The sequence below is a fragment of the Actinia tenebrosa genome, unplaced genomic scaffold, assembly GCF_029948245.1.
Source record: "Actinia tenebrosa isolate PJP-AT-01 unplaced genomic scaffold, QUT_ActTen_1.0 utg344__unscaffolded, whole genome shotgun sequence".
NCBI lineage: Eukaryota > Metazoa > Cnidaria > Anthozoa > Actiniaria > Actiniidae > Actinia > Actinia tenebrosa.
In genome coordinates, this window is record NW_028292606.1 from 1,086,235 (window position 1) to 1,110,512 (window position 24,278).

Genomic DNA, 24,278 nt, shown 5'->3' on the forward strand with positions numbered 1-24,278 from the left:
CATTAAATGCTGATTATCTCGAAAACAAGCTAGGGACACCCAATTTTTCTTTCCAGACTTGGAATCAGCATTAAATTTCAATTCGGAAAATCGAAGTTTTAAAAAAAGTTTAAATTGTTTTCCAAAAGTAGGCAGTCACCTTAAAAGGCTTGCGGAGCTTTCAAAATGCCGCTGAAAATTGTTTAAATTTTCATTTTTTTAATTATGTATTTTATGTCTAGTTTAAACCGACACACTCAAAAATTCTTCCACTCGAAAAAAGTTTATGTTTATATGTCGTAAACAGGTTGAATTCAAACCATGTTGGGATACCTGTATTTGTGTGTAACTGATCCCTGGAGAATTTGTAGTCATAGGAACGGCGGATCCAATTAAATCTCGTCATTTTATTAGTTTAGTTTGCCGTTCATTAAAACAAACTTGGAGCAACTTCTAAAGGTTAGGATCGGTCACATTATCTTCATAGACAGAGAAAAAAAAACCTTGACTTCTTGAGGGTGTTGTTGAATGGATACAATGCCTACTACATTTATACCGTCAGGAAACAAGCCATTAATCGTAAGAGGCACAATTCAAGAGTCATTCCACGACTCGCTGCCAAACACAAGTAGATATGCATGGCCTACTAAAGAAGACCCTAGGCCGTCTAGCCGAGCAAGTTTCCCAAGCCGTGCCAGCAAAAACCCGTTCTTTGCCAGGCATAATCCTCATCCTCAAAGAGTCAGGCATCTAAAAGGTTTGCTAGATGTTCCAGTTTGTACGGTGATCGACTCGATGGGCGCAGAAGACGATTCCAGTCGATTTTTAGTCTCCACGCCAACGATAGACCAAATGAGACAGCGTCCACTCAAAGGGCTTCGAATGCCTATCAACGCACAGAACTATGTTGTTGTACGAGAGAAAGCAATTCCTTCAATTGGTTTAGGTTAGTAAAAAAAGCCAATGTCGTGTTTATATCCGTTCAAATTAAAAGTCAATTCGCTTATTAGTAGTCTTAGTTACTATCCTAATTGTTTGGAGTGCTAATGCCACGGAATTCTATCAAATATATTAAATCTACTTCAGTAAACAAAAACTTTTTGGCAGGCTTATGTACTCATAGACCCTAACTCTTCATATCGACCAGTTTTACGAAATAAAAGCATCTTTTTTTGCAATTATTATCCCAAGTTTTTTAGGAACGTTGTTGTTGCTATGCTAATGTTTGATTCTTTGTTATCAATAAACGAAAACTCTTCGCAAAGTAGAAATAACAAGATTACAGTAAATTCTGTTATCATAGCTTAAGCTCTAAATGTGTATATTGACTTTTTATTGACTTATACTCCTTGGCTGTGTTAAGTGAAAGTATATTGGCCTTGGAAGCTAGGTAGAAGTTATCAACATTCGATTACAACCTTTTCAGTGCCAGCGTCGGGACATGTGCGTGCCCTTCGATGTATTGTCATTTGTTGTTGTAATTTAAGACTTCAGTTTCCTGTCTATTGCAGTTCATTTCCTAAAAAAAAACTTCCAAGTACTTCGACATTCACGATCGAGAAAAATTTAACGTATTTTTCATATCATTAAAAAAAATCGACATTATCTTAATTGTCTTAATTAAGTGAGATTGGCTTAAGCAGATACTGATTAAAAAATTTACATGTGAAACGGAGCCACACTCTTTTCAATTTACCTTAAAATTGGTTAATATTCATGTTATGGGTTTTTGAAAAGCATTAAATATTAAACGCTTATTTATAGAAATAATTCGGAATATGCATCACTCACAGGTATTAACCTAGCAACCCTTTCCCCTGCTGTCCATTTGTAGTGGTATGGGACCTGCATGATTTTACATGAAATGGTTTCTAAGTAACAGAACGATACAATGGCAGCTGTATATTAGTTATACACTGCCTGATAATTTTAGCCAGTATTGATATTTTTCACAGCTGTCATATTGGGTAAATTAAACAGGAGCCTAGTCATTTAGTCTCTTTTGTTATATCATCCAACATGGCTGCCTTGTTTTTGTTACTTCATCCTCTTGAAAATAATTGAAAACCAGAAATTATAGATTCATACTTAGAAATTTTACTATTTTTAAAAGTAATTAACATGTTAGTGATATGGATTATTATTTTCAATTAGTATCAAACCAAGAATAGTTTCCTTCTCGGTTCCCTGTGCAATCTTGAAAGGTAGCTGTGCCTTTTCATTGAAGCGAAACGAACGGTGGGCTCGCAATCATAGAGACATGGGACTAATTGTCCAAGGTGTTAAGAAAGGTCTTTATAATAGCCCACTTCCGAGATATGCTTTGCTTGTCACGCACAAAGGTTTCAGTATGAGGCTGCGTGCTAAATTAAATTAATTCTTACCGCCTGTCACGAATGACTGAGCATTTAGCACATAGCCTCATACTGAAACCTTTGTGTGTGACAAGCGAAGCATATCTCGGAAGTGGGCTATTGCAAGGTCACTGTTTGTCTCGCTTTGATGCAAAGGCATGGCTACCTTTCAAGATGGCACAGCGAACTGTGGAAGGGACTATTATGAGAGATCCAACAAACAACTCTGCTCACTTACAGTATGACACCGAGCACGGCAGGACTCAAACCCAGGTCCCATTGATGAGAGGAGAGCGGACTCACCGCTATGCCACCTGTGCTTCCCTTGCATACTGTATCATACATATTAAATTATTATTATTATTAATTGTTTTTATGGTCTTAGTAATTTAGTTAATTGATGGAAACCCAAAACCCAGACATCTGGGGTTGCATGTTAAAAATATATAAATATACAGTGTACCATATGCTCTACAGTTCCAATTACTCACACTTGGAGAGACGAGCTGCGCAAACTGACTGAAGCTGCTGGCTTCAAGACGAAGAATCCCTACACCATCACTAATGCGTACCAAGTACCTGGATCCAGGCAAGGGTCCCGTCAAGGGGAAAGGCCTCCTCCCTCCAGGAATGGTGAGAACCCACCACCATCAAGGGGAGGTGAGCGGATACTACAATCAAGACAGATGTCCAGGCAGAGTGAGAGACCTCCTCCAACTCTTCAAGGCAACATTGAAAATCGTCCACTTGAACACATCTCCATGTTCCCTGACAATGAAGGATATGTAAGTAAATCAGACTGCATAGAAAGTATCATATACACCTATTTCAAACAACTATGTCTGTTGGAGATCTGAAATCTAAGACTTAATAGCACACTCCAATCGAAAATTATAAAAATTACATATGCACAGCCAAACAACATATGTAGTTCCCTTTTAGGTTGGAATATGAAGCATGACCTTTTGAGTTAGAAATGTGATTTTTCGTATTTCAGCAAGGAGACTTAAAAGTACAAAATTTCTGTCAGTCTCAGATTACACATTTTAGATCTCTGACCCACTGCAATGTTTTTTTTGGGATTTTTTTTTTTTTTTTTTTTGGAAATTTTACTTTTAGTGATATACTGATAAGTACTTAGCAAGCAAAAATGGGTTTGTCATATATATTTGGTTAAACTACCAATATGATAAGGGAAATAGGTACCTTGGGTCCTAGGAGGGGAGGGGAGGGGAGTAGGGAAAGGGGCTCAAGCTCTCATTCCAGTGCTGATTGAGCAAGATGCATTGAAGAATCACATGCACAGAAGTAGGTTGATCCTCTGGAGCTGAGGGTTAGGAAGCTAGATATGTAATCTTTTATGGTGGCTGTAGGGTGGTGATTTGGGGGTAATTGGTACAATACAACACAATACAATAATTTTATTTAATGTGGTCAAAAGATACACTTAAAACACAAAAATACACTTGGTAGGGAGGGATGGGTGCAGTGCTGGTTAAAGTGCTGGTACATCACTAAACCTTGCTGCCCTGCGAGTAAACTGCTTCATTTGGTACTAATATGTTTATTTTTATTTCTTAACTTGAAATTTAAAAGTCAAAATAATGATTGAGTCAATTCCAAATGATGTATTACCTACAGATGATGGAACTTTTGGGGAGTATTTTACAGACAGATTCTGTTCAAGCCATTCAGTCCTGGTTGGTTACAGCACCTGATAGAGGTAACAAATATTTTTTATTGTGGGTCATAGTGACATTATCTAAAGTAGGGTTAGTATATGTAATAGGACTCCATGCTGTCCAAATAAGAAATAATTGGACGAGGAAAATTCCGAGGACTGACAAAATTGGATGAGGCCGTAGTCTAATTATTTCTTGATCGGGGAGCATGAAATCCCATTACCTATTAATTTATAGCTGCCTAATTAATCCCATATCAACAAGACCTATCCAATTAAGACCTGTCCCTTTGGTCCTTGAATGCATTATTCAGTATGCAGTATTCAGTAATCAACCTTTTTTGAAATAGCTGTATACATTTATTTCAATAAAGTTAGTCATCAAAAAACCTAGAAAGCTGAGATCACTGAGGATCATGGGAAACTTTTAATATCAAACAAGTAAAGCTTTTGATACAATTTGCAGCTTGAGGATCCTCAGAAGAGGTGAGACTGTAACTGGTAAAAGATCTAAAATCCATCAACAGTTATTAAAGCGGTTGAAACATGTAAAATGTAACTACCCATAATCCTTGTTGGTCTCAGCTTTGTAGCTTTTCAGGCTTTTTCTAACTTTATTGAAATAAGTGTATAATACTTTTATAAATCAACTGATATGTTGTTCTCGATCAATTATTATGTAAAACTGTCAGTATTCTTTAGTAAACCTTTAAAGATAAAATTCAAGTTTTATAGGTCTTTGTATTAAATTATCACTCAACCAAAGCAGTCAAAGATGTTTGGATTTTTGGCTTCTGCCAATCCAATCCAATATAAATTACTATCTCAGAACTTAACATTAGAAACTATTTGTTAGACTGAAGGCAAATTCCCAAGTGTTTGGAATTAAAACTAGTTGTTGTAAGTTATAAAATATTCATGATGCTATGTTAGCGAAAAAGGGATATTAAAAAAAAAATGGATTTTAGAAGCTGCACATGCACAGCTCCCACAGAACAGCTATTCATCCCATGTGAAGGGAGAAAAACCGGAAAATCCGGAGTAAAACCCTCGAAGCAGATCTAAAGAAGAGAACCAATAGCAACTCTACTCACATATCATTTGATATAAATCTTTACCTTAAATCGTTCATTCTTTCCTATGAAGAAGTCAAGTCAAATTAAGTCGGAAAGTTTTGAATCTCTCCACCTTTGCATGCACTGTAAGGGTTCAGCAGTTTTACATCACAATTTACCACTGGTGGGATCCCTGTGTTGCATTTCAGTCCAAGAAAAAGCGAAATGTTCTTTTTTAAGGCCCTGTTACACTTTGAAAATTTTAGCTGAAACTAGAAACTTACTTGTAACGGCGCTGCGAGACAAGTTTCACGGGGTGTTACACGGCGCAATTTTGGCTTTGTGAAACTTTCGTCACGAGAAAGTTTCACGAAAAGTAAAACAGCTTTCTACTCGTGCAACTGAAACTTGTGTCGGGAACAAGTTTCAGAACGAAATTGCTCCGTGTAACACCCCCGTGAAACTTGTCTCGCAACGCCGTTGCAAGCAAGTTTCAGCTAAAATTTTCAACGTGTAACAGGGCCTTTAAAAGATGCTAAATTTTTACAGTGTTTTGCCTGTGGCGCAATTGAGCCCCTCCCCTTCTGCGGGTCTTAACAAGTTGTTTTCGTACGTCTTCTTTGTAGAAAAGGAACTTGTTCTTGATATGGTGCGAGCTGTTACTACATCTGACCGCGAGTTCAGGGAAGGATATAACACAGTGGTTCGTTCACCACCATATGAAGATCAGCTGCTGCAGCAAGAAGCAAGCCTTGACCTTGATGCCATCAAGAAGTACAACAATGAAAAGCAAATAGAGAAAGAGGAAGAAGAGAAATTGAAAGAAATGGCAGAGGAAGACGCTGAAAAACCAAAGTAAGTTGATAGTAAAAGGCTTTGCAGTATCGCATGAGTCTTTTCCCTTGGGAAACTAAATTCTTTCCCGCGTAAACCAGATTAGACTAGAGTCAATCGTTCCTGCCTCCTGTCATGGCTGCCATCACGTGATTAGGGCTCTTGGTTTTCTGCACAACAATCACCACAGCATTCCCGCGACTTTGTTGTCTTTTGTTTAAAAACCTATTCTTAATTATGGTTCCTAACGTTTGAATGTTGTATTGTAGGAGTCCTAGATCTGGCTCTCAGCAGGGCTACACTCAGTACAAATGGACAGCTCCTGGGAACAAACCAAGTTCACCGTTTATTGCAACTGAAAAGAAAAATGCACTCGTAGCCGAACAAGCAAGACCAAGGCCTGGAACAGCAGAGGCAGAGATTGAAGGTGGGTTTTCATTTTATTCCAGTTTACAGAAGTTTTAAAACAAACTCTATGGGCGGATTTAAGTCAAGGCAAGGCTTACTCAGAGATCGAACCCTGAAACAACCTCTGGGCTAATCAAAGTCAGGGCATGGCTAACTCACGCAACAAACCCTAAAACAACCTCTTGGCTGATCAAAAACAGGGCAAGGCTAACTCACAGATCTAACCCCGAAATAACCTCTTGGCTGATCTTACACGGCTGACTCACAGATAGAATTGAAATTTAGCTTGTTAGATTTGCGGAGTTAAGAAAACTGCAGAACCCGAAGAAAAAAACCGTTTAAATCCAGGGATAGACCCGAACAAACTCTACTCATATTGGATCCCGAGTCCAGGAATCGAACCTGAGATCCCAAGGGCGTGATGCGAGTGTGTTACCTCTACGTCACCCTTAATTTCAATCTCTTAACCAGAGCCTTTATTTCTTACTGCGCATGCTTGACGAAATAAATAATTATATATATATATAAATACAGTTTATTTCGTGAAGCATGCGCAGTAAGAAATAAAGGCTCTAGGCACGAGATTGCCTTAATTCAATCTCGTACCCAGAGCCTGCGTTTTTTCTGACCTGCGGCGAAGAACGAGGGCTCTAGGTACGATCATTGGCCTTGATTCACAAGGTGGTTTTTCTACAAGTGCATGCGTTCTAATTAGCAATTAGTTTATGAGCCCAAATGCATGGGCTATTGACTCGTCGGCCATGAGGGCGAGAGGCCAGACTAATGTTTTAGTGACTAGTCGGTTAAATATATAGATGCAAGGAAGTTTTGAATTAAAGTTTATAAATTTAATGTTTTGGTTTTCAAAGCTGGCACTTTTCGCTAGTACTAGGACATAACTTATAGCCTAGTAGTAGTTCATAGTAATTGGATTTGACTGATATTCTATATTTCGTTTAATTAGAGATCCGTAGTCGCCTCCAGTCAAGATCTTCACCTCGTGTGTTTGCACACCAAAGCCGTCTGAGCAACGGTCGACCGGTCTCACGTCCTCACACACAACAAAGTCTGTACATCCCTCCTGCTGAAGCACTCAACCAAGTTGCACAAAGACCTCCCAGCCATCAGTCAATCAAAAGCCAACAATCTGTTATCAAAAGTATTCTGTCCTATAAACCACAACAAAATTAAGATTGAGTGAATGAATAACCGTTGATACTAATGAGCACCCACTGCACTGCAACGATGGCCGTTATCTTGGCACACGCTATTAATAACGAATTGAAACATCCTTACCTCACTTAGCTTTACAACATTTAAGAATTTCCTATTTCTAATCCTTTGAAAATGCGTGACGGAATTGCGTGACAGAATTGCGTGACAGAATTGAACTCGCAATAAATCTAAAACCAAACATCGATAATACAAAATTATTTTGATAGGAGTTTTCTTCTAATGCTATAAACAAAATATTCGACAAACAGTTTTGTGCGGTGAATACTTTGGATTTTAGTTTTTTTGAAGACGTCACGTGAAAACCAAGAATTGGAATAGACGTTTTTACCTTGAACATAATGTTTTCCCATCTCAGGCCTCCTGTCATTCCCTTGAATATAATTTCTTTGTTTAACCGGTTGAACATGAGAAGACACATGAATATGGGTACAACTCAAACAAAGAATCTTATTATCAAGGGAATGAAGCGCCCAAGGTAAAGAGGTCTGTTACTTCCTTGTTTGAATGAGGTTAATTCATTAGGATGCATTATCAACGGTGATTAGAGACGTTTTCGTATGACTGTGAAAAGCTCACTACACGAACACGGTCATGACACGGCAAGGGATACGCCAGATAGATCAAAACCCTCGAGAATTTACACTCCATGGCATAAACACAGCGCGGACATGGTCACGCTCAGGTCACGGCACTGTCCGACTTATCACATTGCGTGAGGGAAGAAATCGGCCAATTAAAATTGTATATAATATCACGGCACGCTTACGGCGCTGATTTTTCACAGTCATGCGCGAAAACTGATCGCCGTTACCTGTGCTTGAATTTTCAACTTTTTTTTCTTTGTCGGTACTCAAGCTTCGAGTTTTGCGTGAATAATTGGCATTTGTTTACCAATATTGAATTCATAGTCATCTTATACTAAAAGTCAGAAGGACATGGAATAATCATCTTTGAAAGATTCAAGTCAATGTATGACCTTTTTTACATTACTAACACAAAGTTGTATGCAATAATGAGGGCATATGGTTTACCTTGTATATAAAGCTACTAGCCGTCGTATGAGGGTGATGATATGTGGACCATATTTTGGGAAGGAGAGCAGTGGATCATGGGAATTCATACCTCCCCGACTTCCCATGAAAATAAAATGACTAGTTCACAGGATAAAGAATTACCAAGAACAAATCTTTTGTTCAAGTAAACCAAAATGGCGAAAAAAACATGGCCGCCATGATGGTTGAAATGACAAAAGAAACACAGAACAAAATCTTTTTTTCAAGTCATCCAACATGGCGGCTATGACGTCACATGCACAAGGGCAAAAGACATGGCCGCCATGATGGTTGAAATGACAAAAGAAACACAGACCAAAATCTTTTTTTCAAGTCATCCAACATGGCGGCTATGACGCCACATGCACAAGGGCAAAAGACATGGCTGCCATGTTGGTTGATATATCAAAAGACACCAAGACCAAATCTTTTGTTCAAGTCATCCAACATGGCGGCTATGACGTTTTATTAATTTGAATTAGAATGACACTTTGACAATAGACAATAGTTTATTTAAACACGTATCATAGAGGAGCTATCGCTCGTTAAAACATGAACGTGTTGAACTTCTAAACATTGGACTATATTTCACTCATCGTTTGGTCGATATTGAATAATTAGCACCGTTAAGTGCGCATGCGCATCCTTAATATTTGAAAATTTAAACTAAACTGAGAGCTTATTGCTTTTTGCTTGGATGAGAGTGACCATGTTGCCAAATCATTAAAATCGGTGTTATCTGTTTTCGTGTGTACAGTCTGGATAATTAAAATCTAACATTAAAACCAATTAAACTGTACTTTGACTCGTAAAACATTGATATTTTATTTATTTTTTATTTTATTTATTTTTTAATTTAAGGCATCTTATTACAGTGAATTTCACACCGAGATTTGACGTCAATGTGAAATTGAAAGTAGTTTTAGTTCAACAAAATTAAAAACGAGAAACATGCAATTACCTCAGGTAATTGCATGTTTCTCGTTTTTAATTTTGTTGAACTAAAACTACTTTCAATTTCACATTGACGTCAAATGCATATCAAAAAACTTAAAAGTCCAAAAGCAATTTTTGTTTGCGTGGAAGATAAATTATATTTCAAGGAATAAGTTATTCCTTGAAATATAATTTATCTTCCACGCAAACAAAAATTGCTTTTGGACTTTTAAGTTTTTTGATATGCATTTTATTCACCAATAACATTGCACTTCAAGCAGAACATCATTTAACCATAGTGCTTCAATTATTTCCACTTAATATCGTAAAACGTGAGACAAAAAGTGAAGTTCAAGAGTAAAATATTTTCAAACAGCTGCAGGTTTCTATGTATACTCCATTTGTAGAGACCTGTCACAAATTTGCACGTAAATGAGTTCTGACGAACAAAAAGTTATGCCGCCGCATTAATGTGGGGATGGCGATGGTCATAAAACTAAAAAACAAAATCGATTTTTGCTGCCTTCTGCTATTCAAAAAGCAAGGCAAAAAAATAATAAATTAAGAAGCTGGCTTATTTCAGTTTATGATATATGTCATATAACAGCAGGTGCGTTATTGAAGAGTTTCATTCATGGTAAGTTTGTTGTATTTGGCAGTTGTTCATAGATAACTCAACAAATGCCACATTTTAGATCTTTTCAGTTGGTGGAATAAAACTAAAAATACGCTAGCAGAGTAGCAGATACATACGGGTAAATTTCACCCTTGAAGGACACGCTTTCGTTATTTAAAACGAGTCAGAATAGTCGGCTTTTATATATAGCAAACGGAAATATAAAAAGTAAGTACTATTTGCTCACTTTATGTGAGAATGCTTGAGTGAGTTTACCAGTCGACATGTCTATGGCCACTCGAGTTCCCTGGAAAACTGCGGCGCGCACGTCTTGATCGTTTTCGCTTTTTTTCTTTTATTTGCGAACATTTTAAAAGTTCAGTGACTTTTTCGGTTCTTTCATCAAAATTGAATTTTATGCACTTGTTTTGTTTTGTTTATTTCATTTGCCTTTCAAATCTGCTTCCATTATAAATAAACTCATTTATATCTAGTTTATCCTTTCGAGTCAGCGTTAATGTATCACATGATTAATAATTCTATTCACTGTTGTGATGATTTGGTTGTGTGAGCAATCTTATATTTTTCGTCAGATTACTGGCTGTCAATCAAAACACACGTCACAACGAAGCTTCCATAGCAAATGCGTTAAAACCAATAACTCGGAATCACAAAGAAAAGGAAAGTTTAGTGAATACAACGAATTCAAGCAAAAAAAAAATCCATCAACAGACAATGAAGTCCTCGCTTGAAAACGCCAGTAATCTTTCTGATACAGGAGAAGAAATGGCGCTGAGATTTCAACGTGCACGAAAAGCTTGGAAGCTGCCTTCTCTCTTGCTATTTTTAACAGTTTTCCTGTCTGTCTGTGCTGCCATCTTTAGCCACCTCGAAAGTGAAAATGATCAAGCTTTATATCAGGAATATCAGAAGCGAAAAAACCTCTATGTCGAAAAATACAATATGAGTGAGGAAGAGTTTTATCAGATAATGGTGGATTTAACTGTCATGAAGAAAAAGGAATTTTACTCTTCGTATAGAGACGACTGGGGATTCTATCATTCGTTCTGGTTCGTTATTACAGTCATTACTACTATGGGTAAGAATAAGTCTCAGCAATCATAAGACTGATACGATCGAAAAGAATATCTTATATAACGTGTAAAAGATTGTTTTTCATGTATCTCAAAAATTTTGTCAGCTTAATGTCAGCTATAACGTTCTGAAGCTTTTAGTTTTGTTATACGTAAATGAAAAAAGTAAAAGATTTCAGAACCTTAAAACCCAAAGCTTCACCACAACAACTTTTTGAACTCCACACAAACTTGAAAATTATCAGCGAAATGTCAAATTGTTTCATCAGCTTCATGCTATAACGTTCTAAGCTTTGAAAAATTTGTTTAACGTGAAAGAAAATGTAAAACATTTAGAACCTTAAAATGCAAAGGCTACAAAATTTCTTTTGAGCTCCAAGCAAAGAAAATATGAGCAAAATTTTGTGATTTTTCAAAATATTATTTGAGATAAGCCAAAGACTTGAAAGCTTGGAGGAAGATTTGTGTTGTTTTTTTTCCTTTTTACTATCATTTTTATTTAATGATTGTTTTCTAAAGACATTTTTAATGAATACTGGCAAAACTACTTCAAAATTGAAAATTGAATTTCATATCCCTCTGCAAACATTCTATTTTGATTTGATTTAAGCTGACCTATCACTAAGTTATTTTAAACAATTGACGCTCACTCAAGAAAATATATGTCTTTATTCGTTAATGAATGGATCATCAAAACAGTTTCCATAGTAACACTAGTAGATATAGAAATATAGATAAGTTATAGTGCTTGGGAACGAGGTTATTCCGGGCGAAAGCCCTTGGAATTAAATTCGGAAAAATTAATTTCCGGCCTCGCTGGGAAACGAACAGTAACACTAGCTAGCTTGTAAAGGCAGGAAACTACTGCCGGATTGAAAAATACCGAAACGTGACGTCATCAAATTCCATATTTCAAATCAGTTTTGAAATGTTCATATTTGAAGAAAACACCACATTGCCTTCATTCCTGCCAGCTTTGAGGTCGATGCAAGCTGCAGAAATGAAGATATTCAGAGATATTGGGCGTCCGCATGAATTATTAATTTCACACTGGATCCAATCAGTTCTAGCACCAAATAGATAAGAAGAATGTGATGGGGATATTTTTGTTTAGAATTGCCACAGTTAATGGACCGGAATGGTTTGGAAACCTATTGTTCTATGTTTTTGTTCGTCTTTATCCATTGTTATATGACGTTGACCCTGCACAGAGAAGGAAACGTTGCTCCATTTGTTCACAGTATTAGGGAATATAAGTTTTTTACCCTTAAAAATCGTTCTAAAATGTGTATTATTTGTTAATTAATCCTATATGATTAATATTAATTGTTTATTGGAAAGGAAATTGCCTTTTTTAATGCTTTCTTATTTATCATCTAGTAACTTAACTGTATCTGCACGGCAATATTTATTCGCATGGTTTTTGGTCATGGAATGAAAGTTTTTACTTTCAAAGTGTTCATACGTGAAAATAATAAGGAAATGAGCATTTTCAGCCATACTTGCTTTGGTTCATTGTCCACCGTCAGTAACACGTGATGGTACGATTCAACTTCAAAAACAAAACAATAGCTTTGTTCTATGGAGCTTCCAAACCATTCCACTCCATTAACTATGGACTTGCCTATATTTAGATCTTATTATATGACCACTTTTCATTGAAAAGGACAAAATGTTTTCGCCGTAAGATTAATATGCGATCGGACCGGTTAATACCGGAGAATCTAGACCAGTCCGCGATGCGATCTATCCAATCAGATTGCTCGATTTGCTAGTGTCTAGGCTCTAAGATTCACGGTCATATAATAATATTACGTACTGCGTTTTTTCATTACATCGCTAAAGTCCTAAATGTCGTTATATTCTAACCGTGAATACTCGAGTTTGTCAACCAAACTGATAACGAATCGAAAACAGTAGAATTCGAGCTATATGTATTGAAAGTCTATAGAAGCTATTCAAGGGTATGAAATGATGAAAGAAAAATAATAACAAAAGTATATTTACACTAAAAAAACATAAAATAAAATGAACTCTACTGTTCACGGTTAGACTTAGAAGAACGACAGTAAAAACCAGTCTTTTGAAGTTTTCAGTTGTTGAGTTGATTGACTGATATGAGTTTTGTTTTTCTCCAAGGTTTTGGTCATACCGTACCAGTAACGCTTGGTGGTCGGTTCTTCTGTATCGTCTGCGGTCTTCTTGGGATTCCCCTCAACCTGCTTGTCCTCAGGAATGTGGGGGGAAGAATCTCCAAGCTTATCACCGAGGTCATCAGTAAGTCGGAAAGAAAATGGAGGCGAATGGACAAGAATCCGAAATATCGTAAAGTTAAATGTGCTACTGTCTCCTTCTCATTAATGGTTACCTTCATTTTGATTGGTGGAGCCCTAGATACCATATTCGATGGCTGGACCTTCTTTGACGGAGTTTATTTCAACTTCATTGCTCTGAGTACCATCGGGTTTGGAGACCTTTTCCCGAGAGTCGATTCGGCTACGAAGTTAAATCGATTGGGTGACAATGGCAAGCGTATCTTTGTGTCATCGTTGATGCTGATCTACATGATCATCGGACTGTCTATTACCTCTTCTGTGATTCTGTCCATTCTGAACGTGTTTGAAGAAGTTTCTCACATTGAGGTCCAATGGAATCGAAAGGGAACAGTACAAAGCCTTGAATCTGTGTTTCAACTGCGCAAGTCCAAAAGTACAAAATCACTTGACCAACAAGACAAAAGAGCGCCAAATGTTGTCATCACTTCGGCCGCACTAGAAGATATCCATGAACATATTAGTAATGGTGGTTTTGATGGCGAGAGTGATCAATATGGTACTGATCAAGGCATGCAAACATGCTTTTAAAGAAAGCACAAAGCGGAGTCATGGATAAAATTCATTTTACCGTACTCTCTGAACGAATGGAAACAGAGTGGACCAGCCGGCTTTGACTTTAAAACAGACGTGTCATATACAACACAAAGATGTTAATGAACCTCTATTCTTGGAGTGCATGTTACGTCATACGTCATGTTGGTTGACTATAAAAAGCATTCCTCATTAAGCTTCTCTCGTTAGATCAACCAAGATGGCGGCGGTTTCATTGTTGTTTATATCAAGGGATTTTTCGGTCACGTGCTTGCACTCCAAGAATCCCACGATGACTTGACAAGAAAAAGGTCTCCCATCAAAGACAACAATGAATATTGTAGTCAAGCTATGACAATAGCAACTTAAAAAGTAAGAATAGGATAAAGAGAGAGAGAGAGAGAAAGAATCATAAGTGAAACGTTTATATATCAAAATTAATAATTTAAAATGATAAAAAAAAAGAATTTGAAAAATATACTTGGCATAGATATGCATGAAAGAGGTTATGAAAGTAGAACTACAGCTACAGCAAACATTACGAGAGCCCTTCCAATAAAAATTAAAATATATCTGTAGATCAAGAGGGTTGTCCAAAATAGACGATCTGATACGGACGGTAAAAGTATTTTACCGACGGTACAGATGGTGAAAGTAATTTATATGCAAGAAATGCGCATATAATTAACAAATTTGGTTGTTACGTAACGTTTATAAATGAATTACGTAGTACTTGAAGTTTAAGTACTTCAAAAAAAACGTAGCGGACTTAGCGTAGGTCCCCTCACCAAATGTAATACCGATGGTACCGATGGTACCGATGGTACCGATGGTACACTTGGTGAAATATAGAATTGGTATTTCTGTGGTACGGACTTGGTATAGGTCCCCTCACCAAATGTAATACCAATGGTACCGATGGTACACTTGGTGAAATATAGAATTGGTATTTCTGTGGTACGGACTTGGTATAGGTCCCCTCACCAAATGTAATACCGATGGTACCGATGGTACCGATGGTACACTTGGTGAAATATAGAATTGGTATTCCTGTGGTACGGACTTGGTATAGGTCCCCTCACCAAATATAATACCGATGGTACCGATGGTACACTTGGTGAAATATAGAATTGGTATTTCTGTGGTACGGACTTGGTATAGGTCCCCTCACCAAATGTAATACCGATGGTACCGATGGTACCAATGGTACACTTGGTGAAATATAGAATTGGTATTCCTGTGGTACGGACTTGGTATAGGTCCCCTCACCAAATGTAATACCGATGGTACCGATGGTACCGATGGTACCGATGGTACACTTGGTGAAATATAGAATTGGTATTTCTGTGGTACGGACTTGGTATAGGTCCCCTCACCAAATGTAATACCGCTGGTACCGATGGTACCGATGGTACCGATGGTACCGATGGTACACTTGGTGAAATATAGAATTGGTATTCCTGTGGTAAAGACTTGGTATAGGTCCCCTCACCAAATGTAATACCGATGGTACCGATGGTACACTTGGTGAAATATAGAATTGGTTTTCCTGTGGAATGGACTCTGTATATTTCCCCTCACCAAATGTAATACCGATGGTACCGATGGTACACTTGGTGAAATATAGAATTGGTATTTCTGTGGTACGGACTTGGTATAGGTCCCCTCACCAAATGTAATACCAATGGTACCGATGGTACACTTGGTGAAATATAGAATTGGTATTTCTGTGGTACGGACTTGGTATAGGTCCCCTCACCAAATGTAATACCAATGGTACCGATGGTACACTTGGTGAAATATAGAATTGGTATTTCTGTGGTACGGACTTGGTATAGGTCCCCTCACCCAATGTAATGGGCAGTTGCATTTTTAGTCCGCACACCCCCTATTGAGGACATTCGGAAAATCCAAGGGAGGGGTGGTCTGTAAAAGTTGGATTTCCAAGGGAGGGGTATCTTGAGTTCTTTGGAAAATCCAAGGGAGGGGTGGTCTGAAAACGTTGGATTTCCAAGGGAGGGGTATCTTGAGTTCTTTGGAAAATCCAAGGGAGGGGTGGTCTGTAAAAGTTGGATTTCCAAGGTATGGTTTATTGTATGGTTAATTGGAATCCTGGCAATGTTGTTAAAAGGTGGATAACTCAATGATAGAAATGAAAGGGGTCAATTAAAATCGTCAATTATCCTTGGGAAGATTAATTAATCAACTAAAATTAATAATCTAATTAATTTACTGGAATTACAGGAAGATGGGAAAGTGTCAGGTTTTCAGTAAAATTTCAAATTTTTTTGAAATATCTGCTTTTACTCAATGCAAAGCAAATATATCGGAAAAAGTGGCAAATCTTATTATCGATCGTGGCCCACATGGGTATATACCTGATTTAGATTCAAAATTTTTGGTTTTAAGTGTAACATGTAGACCTTGCATACGGCAAAATGCAACTGCAAAGAGTATTAAAACAGTATACAATGTTTAATAGTTTGCAAAATTCAAAATTATGAGGTAAATTCTAAGACACAAACATAGTAAAAACTAACAGTATTGATTTATTACATGTAAGTTCGAATTTGTTCATGTCTTTTCACATTTCATAATTTAAAACCGAGTACACATATTACAGCTGGTTCAGTTGGGGTAATCCTTGAAAATAAACATCCCAATCATCTGTTATGCCTGGCGGGGATACTGAAGATGGAACCAGATCGTAATCGTAGTTGTCTTCCTCGTCAAAGTCAATTGGTTCTTGGGCTTGTTGGTATTCTGCATAGAACGTTTCTTGTCCAGGGTCGTCTTGCTCCTGATATCGATAGCTATCACTTTCTTCACTGTCATCGTGGTTTTCATTGTCCTTGCAGTCTTCCGAATCCTGTGCACTACAGGAGCTTCTGCTACCGACATTTATTTCTTGATCCTTTATAGTATCGTTTTGTTCCTGAATTTATAAAAAGACGCGTATAAATTTACTTTTTTTAGTAATATTTAGATGATACTTCAACACGTACAACGGCAGCAACAACGGCATTTGAAAACACTTCCGAATAGACGGATAAAAAATTGGCTTGAAAAAAACAACCAAGGTAAAATAGTTTTCATAGTTATCTAGCGACAAACAAACTTCATAAACATATTTTCAAAATCAGTTCAAATTCAATCATTTCGTATTAAAAGTAGCAATGGCAAGCCGAATGCTTTACATGGTCCAAAAAGAGTTTGTTGTGGGTACCGAGTCTTGGGTCAATAGTATTTACAAAATTTTGAATCAGGTTCCCAAACGTGACAACATAATAGACTGAAATGACACTGTCACTTTGGGTCTTATAAAGTCGCATATGATTGATAAGTATATAATTACTTGTCGTAATGAAGACGTGAATGTTTGCCAACCTCGGACAATTGATTCTTACTAACCTTTAGTTTGCGCAGATGACTATTCGGGATAATTCCTGCAAGAGTCCGGGCAACGTTTTCGCTTTTGCATTGTATGCAGTAAATGCAAGGCATGACAATGCCACCTCCCACTTCAAATAAACCTTTGTTTGATTCTCTGAGGCCGGCTGTGGGGGAACTGAAAATAGTAAAAAAAAATCGTCGAGCTTTTGCATTTTTATTTTTATTTTGTTAATTCTTAATATGAATTTTTACTTACCACACGATGCACAACACTTGCCCCCGAACTTTAAATGGAGCAATAAGTCTCGCCAGCTCTCTTGGCATAGATGCTTGGATAGTCCCATCCTTACTTAAAACAAAAAATGCATTCTCATCATGCACGGAATTCATTTTCGTCAGAATATATTCTTTGCCCACTTCAAGCACAGCTTGAGTGGCATGAAACCCTTTTAAAACGCTGTTCACACCAACAAAAAGAGCGGACATATTTTAGATTTGCCTTATATATTAATATTCGTTGATGCACGCTCGTAGTGGGATGTGTATGGCTAACACTGATTGGTTTGATCCTCCCTATTTCCTGCGGATATGACTAATACGCCGAGTATAATGGGTGGGCTGTTTTCGCTAATTGGATTTCATCCGTAGGGAAGCATAAAAGCGCAAGTTTAAACTATACTCATCACCGAGTAATCATGGATGTTTTGACTTTGATAAATGATGAAAACGATGTGCCTTCCAGTTCTCTTTTTGAAGTTAATCCAGGATGTTTTCTTTCGGATTTGAGAACTAGAATAATGGAAGAAGTTCCGGATTTGCTGCCCCACGATTTTCGATTCCTTTTTCCTTCATCTGGCGTTCATATTTCCCTACGACAAGAGGCACGCGTCGCAGTTAAAGCGGTCTCATACACTGAGGGAGTAGGCCACTACATGCGTTTTGTTGAGGAAAAAAGAGATCCTACATATCCTCCGGAAAAGAAAGAACAAACCGTCTTCGACCTTGGTGAATCAGTGTGCCCACCCACATCAACCTCTTCTGTGAAGCAAGTCTGTGAAAAAGAACCAAACAAGGAACCTATCCCTGAGCAGGCTACTGTAATGGGCCTTAAATCACCCGAAGCATGGCTACTTAAAGGGATCAAAATATACAAGGAAAAGGAGATTGAAGATGCACGTGGCAAAGAAAAAGAAAGGCGAATCTTCTGGAATGCAAAGGCCAAAATTCTTGCCAAGTCTAATTTGAAAAAAACTCAAATTCATGAGGAAATACACAATGCTTGGCGATTAAAGAAAACTGAAATCCTTTTAGGAGAAAGCAGTGGTGTCCGTATGGCATCCACGAGTATGAAGAAAGGAACATTAGAAAAAAATAAAGAAAGAGTTCAATTAGCTAAGAGAGAGTGTGAAACTCTAAGTGACAAGATAAAGGAGCTAATGAAGACTGAGTCTGCCAAGACCGAGCAACAGATGATTGAACTAAGAGGACTCCAATCGAATTTCGATATAGCTCGAAGTACCCTAAGAAAAGCCCAAGACGCTTTAAGAAAAAACATTAAAAAATCAAGCTAAATACTTGGTTTAAATGATATCTTTGTTATTGTTCATTCCTTTGTTTACTTTGATTTGAAATTACGAATTTTAGTAATCTTTTATATAGCATAATTCAATTCCATGACTATTTTTAGGATCAATCCCAGAAGAAAAAATTATGGTGCTATGAACATTTTTGGTATAATTTCTAAGAAACGAAATGTAAGAAAAAATGAAGAATAATTTTTTTAATTGCTGGTTCTGTTTTTGCTGGTCACTGAGCCCCGTCCACACTATGCCGGATAAATTTGAATCCGCAACTTTATTTATCCGGTTAGGCATTCCGTCCACACTAGTCCGGATGAATCCGGAACAATTTTCCACCAAAAACGGAACTTAACATTTCGTAACCGGAACGTTTCGAATACGCTGACGTCATGACTTCATGTGATTTTCCTGCCCGAGTCCTTCTCGGAAGCGATCATAGGCATGTTGTTGTCGCTTGTTTTGGTTTAAGCATCGCACTTTATAAAATGCTTTCGATACATCGACGTTGTTGCTATGCAATAGACCCCAACGAGTTCAAAAATACAAACCATACATCATCATGACCCTTAACAAAAGCTCTATTTATTACGGGCTGATTTAGACATTTTAAGATTAAGACCTTTTTCCTTCGTGTAAATAACGCTTAAATAGCGGGAAGTTGGCGGGAAGGCTAATAATTTACCGCGAGCTCAATTTCGGATTCATTGTCAAAGTAATTATGCATATAAAGATCGAAAGCAACTTTTAATCATATTTCTGTCAGAGGGGTCCGACAAAGCTCTATTTCCGGTATTTTGTAATCTATAAGGATTAACACAGAAAAGTCTGTGTGTTCCGTGAAATCTTATGCAAGCTGTGATTTCCGGTTTCTTCTCCAGTATTTATTAACACCCTCTCTTGACCCAATATTCATTTATAATTTTTATACCGTTAGTATGACACAGAAAATGTATGCAACAGTGCATGTGATCGACGAAAACCAAGATTTAGTTATAGAGTTTCCGAGCATCGCTCTAGATATGACGCTTGAGAAATTAAGAGAATTAATTTCTAAAGAAAAACCGCGCATGAAGGCAATCTTCAAGTTCACCCATAGAATGGTATCGTTGTCCACGAAACAAGAGAGCATGCTGCGGCTGCGACAAGTGATGACCAATATTGAAAATTCCCAGCCACCAGCGTCCCAAGTTCACATGCGATTTACTGAAAGACCTTCAACATCGGGTAATTGTTCTGCTCCACCTCAAAAAAGATGTTTTGATCCTTCCGAATCCAATTTGGATCCACGGAAGCGAATGAAGACCTACAGCAAGATAGAGATTGATACGCCAAGCATCACCTGGTTTGAGCGGCAAAGAAGGGAATTTTGGAACGATTTTGGAAAAAAGATTAGCAGGCATCCCATTTATGGTTCGTGGTCCATTCAGGAGCAACATGGAATAATTGACACTGAATGGACTCTAAGATACACAGAACTACTAAAAGTAGAAGCTGATAAACACTTAATAAATGATGAAATAGGCGAGCAGAGGAAACGAAACCTACTGAAAAATATTGAAAAACTTTCGAAGGCAGATTTTGATCGAAATGCTTCATATCAAAGAATTGTAGAGCTAAACCAAGTCACTGTAGAAAATAAGGAAATCATTGAAGCTGAAGAAAACGTACTTCATGACTTATTTTCTAAGCTGAAACTTGCTCAGGCTGATCTAGTGAAAAGCTTAAATTGGGTAGGCCAAGGCAAAGCTAAATATGAAGACGCGGGGACAAATGACGGAAAAATAGAAGAGCTCACGCTTGATGAAACTGAGGGGCTGGCAAAAAATATCAAAGAAGAACATGATATTGATGTTTTATAAGATCTTATGTAAATAGTTAAGAAATTGTAATTAGTTTTTCTTGAAAGTTTCTATTTTCTCGCATTTATGGAATGATTCTATCATAGGAATAAACATCATTTTTTGGGCACATACTATTTGATTTCTTTTATTATACGGCCAAAATTTCTTAATGTACAGCTGCCAAATCGGGGTTTGCACAATGACCGACTCAGTAAATGATTTGCACAATTATCACGGTAAGGCGAATCGTCGCACATAGATAAAAGTCGGCATTGTTTTGTATTTATCACTTATTACTTCGGTAGTAGTAGAAGTGAGTGCTTGCATCGGATTACGGAGTTACTCAATTTAAAAATGAATATTCCAAGTGAAAAAACCGTCAGCGCAGATTTGTTTACTTTGAAGCGAGCAATTGAAGCTGGAAATAGAGATGTTGCTCTTTACCTTGTAGAGGTATATGAAAAATATCTCCCGAAGAGTGATCAGACAAGCACATGGGACAGCACGTGGAAAATTGATGAATTATCTAGGTGCATAATGCCAAGAGATATTCCCCCCGATTCCACACCAATCAAGTCGACTGGCAACGGAAACTGTCTCTTTAATTCTGTTTCTTTACTACTATGTGGAGAAGAAAATTTAAATGCTGTGCTTCGTCTCCTGACCGCTGCAGAGTTATTCTTAAATGCCGACTTCTACGCAAATCATCCAAGGTAAGCAAAGACAACAGTACATGCCGAAAAAGCAGATATTCATATTAAATGACAGAAATAATAAATATTCCACTCTAGTTGATCAGACATATAAAGGCTTCTGGTTTTCTGTAAATATATGACAAGCGAAGCCAAATTTAAAACTTTGCACGCCAAAGTCCCCACAAAGTTTTTACCCTGACACCGGAAACAACAAATGTCTGGTATTTTGAACAGGGTCGCACTAGAGATCTATACCGATTTTTGAATGTCAACGTTCAACAGAAGTAGTAACGGGCGCGTAATCAAAGCGTACCTAAAACTGTGCTTATTTGTTGTCCTTCTTGTAGTTTTGACTCTATAACTTTTAAACAAATTGATTTGGTTTTACACGATGCGATATCTGAATGTCTTAAATCGAAATGTATCAACCCGCAGTCACTAATAAACTCGTAATTGATAGAAAATAATCTTTTTTTAAAGTTTTGGTAGGATTGTATCCTTTCAGAACACATTTTAGGGGCATAATAATCGCTCTCTGGTTTTATTCTAACAGCCATACTAACAAGCGATGACAGTTCTCGCTGCGATTTCTATTGTTTAGAGAAACTTTGACCAAAAGTTCCAGCTTCGAACATGTTCGACGGCTCCTTTGATAATTTGGTCGCTTGGCAAATTTTTCGTGGACGGGCAAACTTACGGTCGCACTAGAAATCGTCTTGCGATGACAGATTCAGTCGGATTAAGACACCAAATTCTACCAAACCTAGTGCGACCCGGGCCAATCACGATATGTTGACAGAAATATGACAGATACTGATTTAGTCTGTAACTTCGTAATTTTTTAACTTCCTAATTTTGTAACTTCGTAACTTGTAATGCTATTTCCAGGGAACCGAAAAGTCCAGTTTCTACCCTTGCCGACTTCGCCATTGATATTTCAGTCAGTTGGCAAAGATTTGATGGACGTTTAAATCTACGTTCGCACTAGAAATTTGGACTCGTGACTCCGGGCGCCAACAGTTAAAAAAAAAATTTCAAATTTCAAATTTCGAAAATCGATATTTATTAGATTTGAAATGGTTTCAAGAATTTATTACTTTAATGAAGCTAAGTGCTCTAAAATAGATTCCCGCGAAAAGCGATAATTCCTTCGGTTAGATCTATATGAAGATCTGGTCAACATTTCTCGTTGAACCTTTGTTTCTGGCTAAAAAGTGCTTTGCTGCTTAATTCTTTAAGCGAATTTAAATATGTAGCTCTATGTTTTGGTCTCCTGGTGAAAGGAATATTAGAAAATTTAAATTATGCAAAGAAAATTAATATTACATGTTATATATATATAAATTAATTAATCTCAGGATTTTGTACGATTTTAACATGAAACATATAACTTTACCAACAAAGGTTTACAGACGCAAGTACAAACTACAGCACAACATCGCTCTTTGTGATGTCTCTGTCGGTCGACGTAATGGATGGACATAAAAGACTTCATTGCTTAAAACAACAAGCAACACAAACATGTATACAAAGAAATTGGTCTGGTTTAATACATATGATGGCGCTTTCATCTATCGTTGGTATACCAATCTTTTCCGTATATCCAGAGTTAAATCTAGCCATCAGACCACTTTTCCATGGCCTTATTAATCCTCGTGGTAAAAAAAGGGGCGACGGAGTACTTCACATAATGTTTACTAGAGACGGCAATCTTGATAACAATAAAGGAACAGCATTCCAGCCGAACCATTTCTGGCCTATTTTTCCATCTCAAAACGATACTATTTTTACAGAGTTTGATTTTCCACCACTAGTACCTTCTAGCACTGGCAAGAAACAAAAAAGAAAACCTTTACCACAGAAAAAAAGGAAACAAGAGATGAAAAAGTGCTCAATTCCGCGTGCCTCTGTGTATATAGATCTTGATAGTGACGAGAACAGCAAAGACAAAGATGACGATGGTGTAGATAATTCTTCTCTTGCCTCCCCTTCCTGTGCCTCTGTACCTCTTGTGAATCTTGATAGTGACGAGAACAGCAAAGACAAAGATGACGATGAAGTAAATAATTCTTCTCTTGCCTCCCCTTCCTGTGCCTCTGTACCTCATGTGAATCTTGATAGTGACGAGAACAGCAAAGACAAAGATGACGATAAAGTAAATAATTCTTCTCTTGCCTCCCCTTCCTGTGCCTCTGTACCTCTTGTGAATCTTGATAGTGACGAGAACAGCAAAGACAAAGATGACGATGGTGTAGATAATTCTTCTCTTGCCTCCCCTTCCTGTGCCTCTGTACCTCCTGTGAATCTTGATAGTGACGAGAACAGCAAAGACAAAGATGACGATGGTGTAGATAATTCTTCTCTTGCCTCCCCTTCCTGTGCCTCTGTACCTCCTGTGAATCTTGATAGTGACGAGAACAGCAAAGACAAAGATGACGATGGTGTAGATAATTCTTCTCTTGCCTCCCCTTCCTGTGCCTCTGTACCTCCTGTGAATCTTGATAGTGACGAGAACAGCAAAGACAAAGATGACGATGGTGTAGATAATTCTTCTCTTGCCTCCCCTTCCTGTGCCTCTGTACCTCTTGTGAATCTTGATAGTGACGAGAACAGCAAAGACAAAGATGACTTCTTTTACGTTTCAATGCAAAGTTTGT

At 37.5% G+C, this 24,278-nt stretch overlaps 4 protein-coding genes across 4 annotated transcripts; 3 read left to right on the forward strand and 1 right to left on the reverse strand.

Annotated features, from left to right (window-relative positions):
* The first annotated feature begins 417 nt into the window (after nucleotides 1-417).
* Nucleotides 418-9,398, forward strand: LOC116308058 (protein TBATA-like). The gene is made up of 6 exons (XM_089025495.1): nucleotides 418-925; nucleotides 2,811-3,118; nucleotides 3,975-4,056; nucleotides 5,696-5,924; nucleotides 6,173-6,330; nucleotides 7,276-9,398. The coding sequence occupies exons 1-6, from the start codon at nucleotides 508-510 to the stop codon at nucleotides 7,500-7,502; spliced, it is 1,422 nt and encodes a 473-aa protein (XP_088881621.1). The 5' UTR covers nucleotides 418-507; the 3' UTR covers nucleotides 7,503-9,398.
* Nucleotides 9,399-10,104: 706 nt separating this feature from the next.
* LOC116308054 (potassium channel subfamily K member 15-like) lies at nucleotides 10,105-14,656 on the forward strand. Its single transcript, XM_031718410.2, has 3 exons — nucleotides 10,105-10,172; nucleotides 10,745-11,250; nucleotides 13,385-14,656. Exons 2-3 carry the CDS (start codon nucleotides 10,887-10,889, stop codon nucleotides 14,107-14,109), a joined length of 1,089 nt encoding a protein of 362 aa, XP_031574270.2. The 5' UTR covers nucleotides 10,105-10,172; nucleotides 10,745-10,886; the 3' UTR covers nucleotides 14,110-14,656.
* A 1,912-nt stretch (nucleotides 14,657-16,568) lies between these two features.
* Nucleotides 16,569-18,338, reverse strand: LOC148904308 (uncharacterized). Its single transcript, XM_089025469.1, has 3 exons — nucleotides 17,762-18,338; nucleotides 17,524-17,680; nucleotides 16,569-17,047 (listed from the first exon to the last, which is right to left on the reverse strand). The coding sequence occupies exons 1-3, from the start codon at nucleotides 17,989-17,991 to the stop codon at nucleotides 16,730-16,732; spliced, it is 705 nt and encodes a 234-aa protein (XP_088881595.1). The 5' UTR covers nucleotides 17,992-18,338; the 3' UTR covers nucleotides 16,569-16,729.
* A 1,405-nt stretch (nucleotides 18,339-19,743) lies between these two features.
* LOC148904309 (uncharacterized) lies at nucleotides 19,744-23,370 on the forward strand. Its single transcript, XM_089025470.1, has 2 exons — nucleotides 19,744-21,639; nucleotides 23,026-23,370. Exon 1 carries the CDS (start codon nucleotides 20,021-20,023, stop codon nucleotides 20,942-20,944), a length of 924 nt encoding a protein of 307 aa, XP_088881596.1. The 5' UTR covers nucleotides 19,744-20,020; the 3' UTR covers nucleotides 20,945-21,639; nucleotides 23,026-23,370.
* Nucleotides 23,371-24,278: the final 908 nt, after the last annotated feature.